This window comes from Anopheles cruzii, chromosome X (assembly GCF_943734635.1).
Source record: "Anopheles cruzii chromosome X, idAnoCruzAS_RS32_06, whole genome shotgun sequence".
Taxonomy (NCBI): Eukaryota; Metazoa; Arthropoda; class Insecta; order Diptera; family Culicidae; genus Anopheles; species Anopheles cruzii.
The window spans coordinates 11320431-11332453 of NC_069143.1; the positions used below are offsets into that span (position 1 = coordinate 11320431).

Sequence of the window (12023 nt, forward strand, 5' to 3'; positions counted from 1 at the left end):
TTACATGTTTTTGTATTTAGCAGCGACACATCGTCGAAGGAAGGCCAAACGGAATAACTGTCGGTTTCGGTTGCACTCGGCGAACACTTTCTCTTAATTTGGTGCACAGTTGCATTATGCTTTTTATGAGCTGTGCAATCGATGTTGGCATGAAATTTTGTAATACCGACTGAAGTGGCTTTTCGGGCATCAGATTACGCTGCCTGTGGCTTATCCTGTTCACAATTTCATTAAATGCAAACAACAGTAGCGGAGTTTTGTCACCATTTAAGACACACATGATGTGAAAAGCAACATTAATAATCCACGTTTGCACATAAATGGTAAGAGACGTTTATCTCTAATAAAATGATGTAATGTTATAATGTAATGTACAAACGATATGAAGCTTTATTGTTTCTTTGGAGATGGTAAAAGTAAATTAAATTCCACAAGCTTCATTGATTGTCCAAAAGATATTTTGTTCGTTGGCAGTCATGGTAAAACTGCAGATTGTTTTTACAATCCTTGTATCGATACATAGGCCCATTGCAATACAAGCAGCGGCAACACGGATCATGTCGTGTTTCCATGTAGTGTTGTATAATATCATTAGGCATTGATGCTACAAATGAAGAATGACACGATAAACAATACGCGGTTCCGAGAACTTTTTTAATGAAGCGATTGTTCACTGCGTCGTGTTCGGATGTATCCATAGATTTGGCGGCAGAAGTGCACGGGCTCCGGAAGAATTCTTTGCTCCTTTTACTTGTTGGATACTCATTTCTGCAACGAAATTTCACTGTAATAAAAACCAACGAGAGATAGTTCACGTCTCCGAGTTGTTTTACCCAGTTTTATTCACAGACGAGGCTAAACCAAAGAATATTTTCACATCCAAAACAATCCATGATGACAATCTGAATTGTCAACACTAAAGTCAGTTGGTTACTGCACCTTTGCTAGAGAAAGTCTAGCCACACCAGGCATTGGACTGTTTCATTCATTGAAAGGTGTAGATGTATATTCAATTAAAGGTGTAGAAAAATGCTTTCGCCATCACCAAACCGAACTGCATTGTGTGTTATACACGCACTGTCATTTTGAGCAGTTTCATTCTTTTTATAACAAGTTGATGCTAACTGCCATCGCCAGCGGCTCAAATATTTGTTACATATGAAGCGACCCCCATAAAAGGTATTGCCTAGACTTTTTCTTGCCAGAGTGTGGTCAATCAAACGGCTTTAGTTTGATTGACCGCAATATGATTGTTTGTTTACCGCAGTATGATTTTAACGATCTAGGTGGCCACGGCCCCCGCTGATAGAGCAGTCGGTAACGCTTGTCCATGTCACGCAGCTGGCCTGGGTTTGAATCCCGATACCGGCGTAACAGGGGGGTTGGCGCGGAACCAACAACCCTGCCCGTAAAAACAAACCGTTACAGAAAGCATCAGAGATTTACATTGTCTCTGGTGCAAGATTAGACCGCTCAGTGGTTGTCCCCGAAGAAGAAGAAGGTGACCCCTTGTAAATATTGCCCGGATTTTATGCAGGCAAGGCGCGGCGGTGCTAGCAACTTACTTTAGTACCGAGGGCTTTCGTACAGTGGGTTTGACAATCGCTCTGGCGTGCGTGAATGCAATTTTAAGAAAGCATTCTTCTTTTTCTCTTTTCTCTGTGTTCGGACTAAATGTATCTGTGGTATTACTGTTCTAGGTAACCGCACAGGAAAAGCTATTTTGCCAACACTAGCGGTGTTGGTTGACGTTGAGTCTATCATTGGGCAGTGTATATAAGTGTACGACGTTATATAGTTTGTTTAGGTATTTTATCATAATGGCATTAAATCCACAATACGAAGAAATCGGCAAAGGATTTGTAACCCAGTACTATTCCTTGTTTGATGACTCAACTCGCCGATCCAGCTTGGTTAATCTGTACAACGTAAGTATGGTCCAACGTATGTTCCACAAGACCTGGACAAATGAAGGATCTTGAATTGATATTGGGTTTGGCAATTTGTGCCCAAGGTCGTAAATGTAACGAACAACATAAACACATTTTGATTTGTCCCACGTTTATTGAATCTCGCACCTCCTACCAAACACTCAGCTGTATCGCGAAGCTTCTTGATTTTCATTTATTTTTATTCCGCGTATCAGTTTCGAAAATGCCCTAGCCCCGGGCGTTATGGAAATGCATTGAAGCTTGTTGGTTAGTTTCTGAATTATGGTACCGCTGCAGTTATAACCTCAAAAATATGCAATAGTTGGCTACCCTATAGCAGACGTCATAGGAAATAAGCTTGGCGTATACGTAAACTTTTCGATACTTTACAATATTTTCTTTTCCTTTGTAGACAGAACTATCCTTTATGACATTTGAAGGGCAACAAATACAAGGTGCTGCTAAAATTCTAGAAAAACTACAGGTAAATACGACTATCGTTAGGTTTAGCCTAGCTGTGCGTAGAATGTACATACGCTTCGGAGAATGATTCACATGTTGTTGGTATCTATTTTAAGAGTCTCGCCTTCCAAAACATAAACCGTGTGCTGACAGCCGTCGATTCCCAACCAATGTTCGACGGTGGCGTGCTGATCAGTGTTCTAGGCAGACTACAAGTAAGTCACAGTGGAATGTTTCATATGCAGTTTAATTTCGGCAAGCGAAGTTAGATGTAACAAAATGGAATGTGGTGTTAGGCACCATCGAAGCTTCAGTGATATACAGTTAAACTGTAGAATTTTAATCGTTCATCCATAACTATTTTGTTTTTCCCTCCTTGGAAGGAAGGTGGTGCGCACGAAAGCTGCGCAGGTCCTTTTAAACCTGCGCACCTTCCGTTCGTATAGAACAGCACGGACAAGGCACGATTAAACGATTTCATTGTTGTAGAACTTTGCTTTTCCAAAAAAGAAAAATCTTAGATTCCATTTTTCGAGTCCATCATTGTTTTGCCATAACGTTCTTTTTTCAACTCTACTTTTCAGTGTGACGATGACCCACCGCACGCGTACTCGCAGACATTCGTGCTGAAACCTATCGGAACGTCCTTCTATTGTGCTCATGACATTTTCCGCCTTAACATTCATAACTCAGCATAAAATAGTTATGCCTTCCGCAAAAAATATTCCCAAATCGGACGGGACGCGACGTTTATTCATTTCCATCGAACATTTCTTAAGTATGGATACTTTGGCGACGACATGGTATGATAGTCGGTATAAATGCTTAATTCATAGCTTCTACAACCCGTCTTATACTTGCCATTTGAAAACTCAAAGAGAAAGTACCATTTTATATTTCAGTCAAAGTTGAATTCGATTTGCATTAGCCTCTATTGTTGACCTCCAATGGTGAATTCGTAACTAAACACAACTTTGATAAATACACCGATATCAATTGAAGATAACGCGCCTTTTCCCGGGTATGTTCCCATGATTTTCGTTTTCCAAAAGAATTGCAGACATTGTCTCATTTTGTTTTATGAACATTGTCATTTTATAAACTAAATATTCAGTTTTCTTATGCCGAGCACTTGGCATAAAAGCAACAATCTTCGCCAACACACGCGTATGTTGAATGTGGTGTTAAATGAATAATCGATTCATTACGTATTTAGTTACTATTGTAAAATGCTGCAAGATATAAATTGTAGCCATGTTTTGAATAGAATGCAGGCTGGTTTTTTATCTCAAAAGATTATGAAAATTTGCAGAAAACAGCTGAAGAGGAGACTCGTCAATCGTGGTATGAGCCAAATATTTTACATGCACAATCGAATTAGCCGAGAGAAGATGTGTGCGGATGACTTCAAAACCATTAGAACTATAGACGATAGACCGACGACATGGCGAATAGCTCAACCTATTCGGTATAACCTCTTTTACACAGAATTGCGTGTACGTGGCACAACGTAACAGGCCAATCATCGCTATCGTTAATACTTGCGTGTTTGGCTTGTTGATAAAATAAATTATGCATAAATATTAACGACTGTGGAAACAACATTTTTGTTTACTGTTTTTGTGTCAAAGTCACCATCTGAAGAAAAGTTGAATTATGCCAAAGTAGCAACTTCATGTCTAATATTAGAATTTTCAGCGCAAACGGAATAAAATAGCCTAATCTCGAACTCAAAGCAAAAGAAATAATAATGGTTATCGTATTTAAAGAAATATCAAATCAAAACAGTTGTGGAAACTGAAACTGACTAGATTTGTCGACAATTAACTTTATTGTCTATATTCAAATCAAATTGCTGTCAATTATCGATGATTTGTAAATTCTCAGTTGATAGAATTCTTGAACCATGATCCTTCTGAAATTCATGCAAAGCTGGGATGAAATCTAGTGCACCCTGCTTTTACTGAACTTGAAGGCTTGAGCAATGCGACATCCATAGCTTGGATGCGTATCGAATGAACAATGTTACTACGTTCGCAAGCAGCTTCCACTTATCGCGCGAGGCTCCCAAGTCCGACCGCCGATGCCCCCGTAGGACACTTCTCTCGGTCATGCCCTTTCCGCTACATTCGTTGTGGGCTCGTCAGTGCAGATGGACAAGCAGCTGTATAGTAGTAGCCGTAGCCGATTGTCTGCTTTGACTTGCAAGCCACCCCGCTTTTAATGCTATGGCACATTAACAAACCAAACTTTCCAGCTACGCTGCTACCTTAAGGAATATGTTGTGTTAGAAATTGTACAAAACAAGCAAGTCGGTTTGAAACGGTATATTTCAATATCACATTCTGGCGGTTTGGGCAACAATATAACTAACTGTGAAATAAACACGGCACAACCCGTCCCTTGAATAGAGAAAACTAACTGAGAATTGAATGCAGGTAATTGAAGTTATTCCACTAAAAAAACTTCGCGTTGCAAATGAACGCGGATCACTTGTTTGTTTGTCTTTTCGTATGTAGCAGCCTTACTGCCAAAGATTAAATGTCCATACAATTCTCCATACAATAGTGACTAATTATCATTTTTTAAATTTCGTTCCCTAATCATAAAACAATTGTATGTTACGTATTTCTTAAGCAATGTCATTTTTCATTCGAGAAACTGATTGTATTGCTTCTATGCTGAACGAAATACACTTATTCGCTTTTTACGTTGTTAACTTGTATTATCATAAATACATACGTACTTATTACAATTTGTTAGGGTCGAGCCAAGAGATGCATGCAGCATCAATGCTGTGCTGGGCTAGTGTTTCATTGAAAAAATCTTGGAGCACATGAGAAAGTAGGCCCCTTGTAGTGTGGCATTCAGGAAGATCTTCACGAAAATTAATTTGTAGTCAACTTATTCGATAGCATTTTCGTAAAATGTTCAGATAGTTTTTTTGCGATTTTGCGAAGAACGTTGGGTATAACCTTTCAGCGAACGCATAGCCATTGCGCGATTGAAGTGACGCTTTTTTTTTGGTCCCAATTCCGAGTTGTTTTGACTACTGTCGTTTGAAGAAATGATCACGTACAATACGGACAGAACCTATACACAAAGAATTGGTCAACAGAGTAAGTATATAGCTATGATTGTTACTGAACTAATTATTTACCAAGAAAACAATGATGATGATTGTAAAGATATGTAGCGAAGATCTCGAGATATTCTCAACATCTGCTATTGCTTTTTTAATTGGCTCATACCGCGGGTAGAGCTCTAGTGCTTGACGTAAATGGTGCACCGACTCTTGAAAGTGTCCGTAAGTTTTGTAAATTTCCCCCAACGTAAAGTACTGCTGCCAAGCGCTGCGACCTCTGGGCTGCACCTCCAATGACCTGTATTTTGATTTTATTGGGATAACGTTTTTCTTTAGCAAAATCATGTAGCAAAAACATCCTTAGCATGCTTACCGTTTTGCTAGGTGAATTGCATCGTCCAGATACTGGAGATTGAACATAACTCTTGCGAGATTCAACAAAACTTCTGCGTTAGTTGGATCGATGGCCAACGCTGAACGGAAGCACTCAATCGAGTGACGAGCGTCACCCTTTATTCGCCAGAAATTACCGATCTGGCTGTACCACTGCACCGAGTGTGGCTTCCTCTTCTTTGCCTTCCGCAACCGTCGCTCTAAAGCGTCGATGTTGAATTTTTCGAATGACTGGGGCCTTTTCTTTTTCAGAAACAGGTATGCTACCTCTGGCTCTGGGACGATCGGATGATTATGCCGTTGCGCTATACCAATCATGTCGTCGTAATAGGTAAAGTTTACCGGTTTACCACAATCGAGAATATTGCTTCCCATAGCAGCTCCCGTTTTTAATTGAGGATGCTCTTCAACTATGACCGTACTAAAATGAAGAAACGTTTTACTGGCAACGTTTGACTACGTGAATCTGACAGTAATTTTGCGTACTTTTTTGCAACTTCTACAAACAAACTGTCGGTTGATTGACGACTCCATCGATTATGATGAAAGTTGTTTGCGGTGGTTGTAATTATATGAAATGTTGACTCTTCATCTTCATCAAGCAGGTGGGTTTGCAATAGTTTCTGTAACGACCCATAGCGTACCTCGGAATCGTTTTCGCTTTCCGCATACTGTATTTTATATAGGTTGGAGGTGATGTTCTGCAATAAGAGCGAATCTATGAATATGATCATTAACGGAGAAAGGCGCAGGTACCTTTGCGGTGCGATCTAGACTTGCATACACACTGACGATTTTGCCTTCGTCCGAGTTTAATTTCCATAGTGTAGAGGTTCGGGAGTTCGTGGTAATTATCAGCATACATATAATGTATGCCAATGCACAGTATATAGCAACCTCTCTTTTGTACATTCTTAAATATTGTAGTCAAACACGGTCCCTCAAAATGGATTCACACGACTGCTACACAACTTTTGAAGAAGCGTTCTGCATCGTGAAACTCATCATCCTTGACTATTAATTTTAAACAGCAGATAACTTGTTGAAATGTATAGCACGCACAGTTACTAGCAAGGCAGCACTTAGTTCTTGCAAAGATTTTGTTAAATGAAAGTCGGAAGGTACTTGAAGATAAAATTACGAAAGCTAGACAAACTTGAACTTCTCCTTGTTGTGCATCTTTTCGTACTTGTTCGTTCTGTAGGTTCGTCTTAGCGCTTTACGCCTTACTGTAACAAACTAAAGAATGCGGATCCCAGAACTTCAACGATGGTTTGTTTACTGTTTGAGAAGACAATTTCAGATTGTGACATTACGCCATCTTTCTATTTTTGTGTACACGTTCTGGACTGTCAATAAATTGGGTAGGGTTCACTGTCGTTTCGTTAACGGTCGTTATTGTACCCTGCTTGTTTTTTTTTTATAAATTTCCCGATGCGGGAAACGTCTGCCTTTGTCGCTTAGTCATATGAAGCGTTTCTTATTGTTTATAACGATGAAACGGGATTTATTTAATAACTTTTTAAACTGTAATTCATCTTCATCATACACCATTTATTTTATTTCATCGAGCAATGTTATGGTGCAGCTGCAGCGGAGAACATGAAATGGAAGCAACGAATAAGAAGCCACAAACCACAAGACAACCTGTTCACGCTTCTTTAGCTCGGATTCTCTACGTTGAGTGATTGCGTTTGACATCAGCAAAAAGTGATATGTTGCGTTCGTCACTGGTTTAAATGTGAAGTGTGTAGAGAGTATTTAATGCTATGTGATAACGTGTCCGTGGCTGGCTTTCGTGGCTTTCGTCGGACATTCGAAGTTCAAATAATTGTTTTACCCCTTGTCCAGTTGTTGATTGCCGCTCTGTTTGTGTGTTGATCATTGTCGCCTTCCGTCTTTAATGTACGGAATATTGCGGAAGGTTTGCATGATCACCATTGTATTAGTGTAAGTGTAGTCGGCTTATGTTGAGCAGACTTGCTGCTAGAGTTTTACGTTGCACGTTCCGTTTGAGTATGGTAACGTTTCAACCACTATTCTAACCACTCTAACTTTGCATGCTTCTTGCTTCAATCAACTATATACGGTGGACCGGAGTAGCTAAATCCTTTTGCTACGCACCATTTTTACCATGCTATGTTAATTTTTCCTCTCCAATAGTCGCGAGTTATCTTGCGCAAGTGATTAATTTGGTCGCACCACTCTTCTACATACTACATATTTGGGTGTTGAGGAGATTCCGAGCCTAATCTCCAGCTTTTGCCGCTGTAACAGGTAAGTCCGAAACTTGAACATACCATACATCCTACCCGTGATCTCTATTACCTCGATGCTCCTGTAGGTCGGTTCGATATTACATGAATTGAATGGGACGCTATTTTTTGCAGCTTTTAAGTGAACCCAGACCAGTTAGTGCCATAACAACAACAACAACTACTACTACTACTCTACAGCTAATTACATTTTCGCTACGAGAGATGAAGACCATTTGCTGCCGGACGCTCGCTCGTGATGGGTTTCTATTAACAATCTCTTGAACTTTGCGTATCCTGCGAGGAAAACATAGTTCTAAGGGATGCAAATGATTGGAAAAATGGTAGATACGGCTGAAACTAGTAGAGGAAACAGACCGTCTCCCGTCGCTGCAGGTTGGTTAACACGCACAATCTGCAATCCTTGGACGTCCATAGGGCCAGGAGCACGCGAACAACGTTATGTGTGTGAAAGATATAAAAATTTCAGCCAACTTCAGCGATGCGGGAAGTAGTAATAACTGGCACGTACCACTGATCATTAGGAAATCCTTCTTTTCCGTTCAACCTTATACGCAGCATCCGTCGAAATCGCTCCACTGTGGGCGCAACAGGTTACTTGACAGTTTCGTTCTGATTCGATTGTTTGCTGTGGCCGTTACCGATGTTACTGGGCCATCCAACCATTTTCACTTTCTCCGAAGCCCCTTGATTGCGGCCAATCATGTCGCCGTCCGACTGGACCTTTTCAATCGAATGTATCATGCGGACCCCTAGGGCTGCGATGGTTGGGCTTGGACCGACACCCAACAGTGTCAGGCGGGAATTCAGGCTCACGAAAGGACGTACGCGAGTGCAGTGCAACGAGCGGTTGGCTGCTGTGTACGCTGCACGCACAAAGTTCCAATTGCACCACCAACCGTGATCAACCCAACCCCGTCCGTGTGTGTGTGTGGTGCTGTCCACAGCTCCGCCGCACGGATAGTGTGCCGATAGTGTGTGTTGTGCAAGAACTATTCCGTTGCCCAAGCCGAACGTCGTACCGTTCTCGTTGGTGCGGCGGGGAGGACGAAAGGCTTTAATGGATGGGGGCGCGTTTAAAAAGGCACGCCAAGGAGCAGTAGATTGGCCCTCCGAGAGCCGGAGCTCCACAAGCCCGCCTGTGGTGTCATCAGCATGTTACGCATGTTCATGTGTCCAGCAGTATATGTGGGTCACTCGCTCGTCTGATTAGACTTCCTTTTACTGCGCAGCGCAGCACACCGTGCGCTTGGCAACCTGTTCGTTGCCTTGCCACAAATCGAGTGAGATTTCTGAGATGCCCCTCCTCACACCGGAATATACTTGCGGAAGCATTTCGACCCACCCGAGAATGGGTTGCGCTCGTGCTTGGATCCATCGTCCTTGTGGATCGTGGTGGTGGATCAGTATTGTAGAAAGCGCCAGAAAGCATCACGGAGACACTACATCACGGCGTGTGCGGTAGTGCGTAGGATCGGCCTTGACCTTCCATTGCCGCCGTTGCGCCACGGCCGTGACGCTACACGGACGCTGGCCAGCTACACAAAACTGCATCCGGCTGGTCCGTCCCGGAACAGGTTGGCACACGTGAACGAATCACCGAATCGAATCGTGTGGGACCAGTAAAAATCTGCCTGCGGCTCGCCCCGTCCACCATCCCCACAGGGTATGGGCGAGTGGCGAAATGTGAGACACGCGTGACACACACACACACACACACACACACACACACACGTGCATGAATCATGTAGGCAACCGTGCAATCGTGTTAACGGAATTGCACCGTGTCGCGAAGCGTTACGTCACACGTGGCGAGTAATCTGGGGCCGAGTGTTGCTTCATGCACGATTCCGGTTCGCGGCTTAGAATTGAACACAGGTCGCCCCCTCCAGAGTGCGTGCGACCTGTTGCTCTCTCTCTCTCTCTCTCTCTCTCTCTCTCTCTCTTTTTCTCTCTTTCCTGGTCTTTCTCCTGGTCTTGGTGGTCCTCTGCATGGCGATTTCGCCACCGATGGCGCGGCTGGGCGGACTCGCGGTTCGTAAGAGGCGCGCGATATTCGAAAGTCTAGGAGCGCAAAGTGGATGACGAAAGTTTCCAGCGTCTTGCGTGCCGTTTTTCCTTTTTTTTTATTATTTGCAAGCCCTTGACAGAACACGCTCTCACCGCACCGGCAGCACTGTATGTGTGTGAACAACGAAACCTGCTGCAAACTCTTCTCTTTTCCATCCAGGCGAGTGTTAGGCGCCACTCAACCCACGCCCGGCCCCGTCAAGGCAAGTGTCCCTTCCGGAACACGGGAACCTCTGAGGTGCCCGCTGGTTTCTCGTCTATCCGGTCTGGGGTCCGTCCGTCGCTAGGCGTCGTGGACGCATCTCTTTTGCCCGACGATGACCGGCGGTTCCTTGTTCAGTGCGCGTATCAAATTGGCACGGCTTCCCGTTCGTCTTTGTTTTTGACAGCCACACAGCCAGATAAGCGTCTTGGCTGTGGTGACGTGCCTGGTGGTGAAGTGGTGAAGGCTGCGCGGCACCTGGCGGCACACGCGGAAGTCCACACAACACAAATGCAAAACAGGAGCCCCCCCACTCAATGGACCACCGCCCCCCCTCCCCCCCCCACCCCCCCACCCCCTCAATGGACAGAGTGTCATCAGTGCATAAGAAATTGGAACTAATTCGCGCAGCAGTTTCGCTAAACGCCACAACCCCGATCGGTACACCACGCGTGGAGGGAGAGAGAGAGGGAGAGAGGGAGAACATAGCGAATGCAACGCGAGCACTATACACACCGATCCGTGACCGGGCCCGGGCTCCGTGCAGCAAATTGAATATTCTCGAATGTTAATCAATTGCGCGGTGCCGAGCGCCGCCGATCGCCGCCGAGAACGCCTTTTGCTGCACGTCTTCGTTGGGCGAACCAAATGGAAAGCCCCACCATCCCTCCCACCACGCTGTGCAAGGTAACGCACGGACGGACAGGGTCGGACAGGGTGGGCCCAGGGTAGCTAGTAGCAACAGTGTGTTGCCTACGGAAGACCGTAAATACCACTCCGCACCCCAGAGTCAGAGAGCGGAACTGGCTGGCTGGCTAGCTGGCTGGCCTGTCTGAGGGCGGGGGGGGGCAATTGGGACACTCGGAATCAGTGCCCGGGATTGCGTTCTACGAGGAACATGATGCGGCTGGAAGATTGCCCCCCAGCAACACCACCGCGCGCCATGTGCGGACCTTATCAAGCATGTTGGTGGTGGCGCCGGAGGGTGGGGGGAGTTTATTGCGCTCTCCGACACGATGATTAGATATCAGCTTCAGCATCGTCACATGCTGCTCCGGCACGTCCGCCACCGACACCGCCGCCACCGCTGTCACGGGCGTTACTTGGCATATTTTGCGCCAAATTCTGCTGACTCACGGACGGGCGGACGGACGGTGCTGTGACTGTGACAGGAGCAAACCGGACCCGACCCGATTCGGCGAGACCTCGGAGGAGAAGACGCTCTAGTGTAGTCCCCTTCAGTGTTTAGGGGATGAAACACACCCGTACGGAACAAGCGACCATTTCCTGCCTCTGCCTGCCTGGGTACGCGTGACCATTGTGCGTCAATCAATGGGTGGAGGGGTGGGGGGGTGTGTGGAGTGAAATTCAAATTCCAGGGCAAAGGAACCGAACCGAGCCTATGACTTCTCTCCGGCGACGGGTTAAAAAAAATATATGGCCAATTTTCGGTTATTTTTTCAAAAATGCCCCCGTTCAAAGCATATGTCCGCTTCAGATCTCGAAGAATCTTCGAAGTTGTTCTTTATACTCCTTATATATTCCTTACTGACCGTTCTACCGTGTTGCTGTTACTTTTACAACACATCTCGTAACATTTTGAA

General features: G+C 44.5%; 3 protein-coding genes across 4 annotated transcripts in view; 2 read left to right on the forward strand and 1 right to left on the reverse strand.

Annotated features, from left to right (window-relative positions):
• The first annotated feature begins 1607 nt into the window (after positions 1 to 1607).
• Positions 1608 to 5091, forward strand: LOC128272432 (probable nuclear transport factor 2). Its single transcript, XM_053010243.1, has 4 exons — positions 1608 to 1928; positions 2344 to 2415; positions 2510 to 2608; positions 2978 to 5091. The coding sequence occupies exons 1-4, from the start codon at positions 1821 to 1823 to the stop codon at positions 3089 to 3091; spliced, it is 393 nt and encodes a 130-aa protein (XP_052866203.1). The 5' UTR covers positions 1608 to 1820; the 3' UTR covers positions 3092 to 5091.
• On the reverse strand, positions 4718 to 6783 carry LOC128269933 (tetratricopeptide repeat protein 17-like). The gene is made up of 5 exons (XM_053007340.1): positions 6628 to 6783; positions 6358 to 6572; positions 5852 to 6292; positions 5554 to 5776; positions 4718 to 5486 (listed from the first exon to the last, which is right to left on the reverse strand). The coding sequence occupies exons 1-5, from the start codon at positions 6781 to 6783 to the stop codon at positions 5325 to 5327; spliced, it is 1197 nt and encodes a 398-aa protein (XP_052863300.1). The 3' UTR covers positions 4718 to 5324.
• Positions 6784 to 7668: 885 nt separating this feature from the next.
• LOC128278107 (NADPH--cytochrome P450 reductase) overlaps positions 7669 to 12023 on the forward strand; it is a 13248-nt gene continuing 8893 nt past the window's right edge. The window contains exons 1-2 of one of the 2 annotated variants that reach the window (XM_053016781.1): positions 7669 to 7821; positions 8035 to 8148. The gene's annotated coding sequence lies outside the window, so the exon portion shown is untranslated. Of the gene's footprint in view, positions 7822 to 8034; positions 8149 to 8395; positions 8523 to 12023 lie in introns of those variants that run through there. The other variant, XM_053016790.1, reaches the window with a different exon arrangement.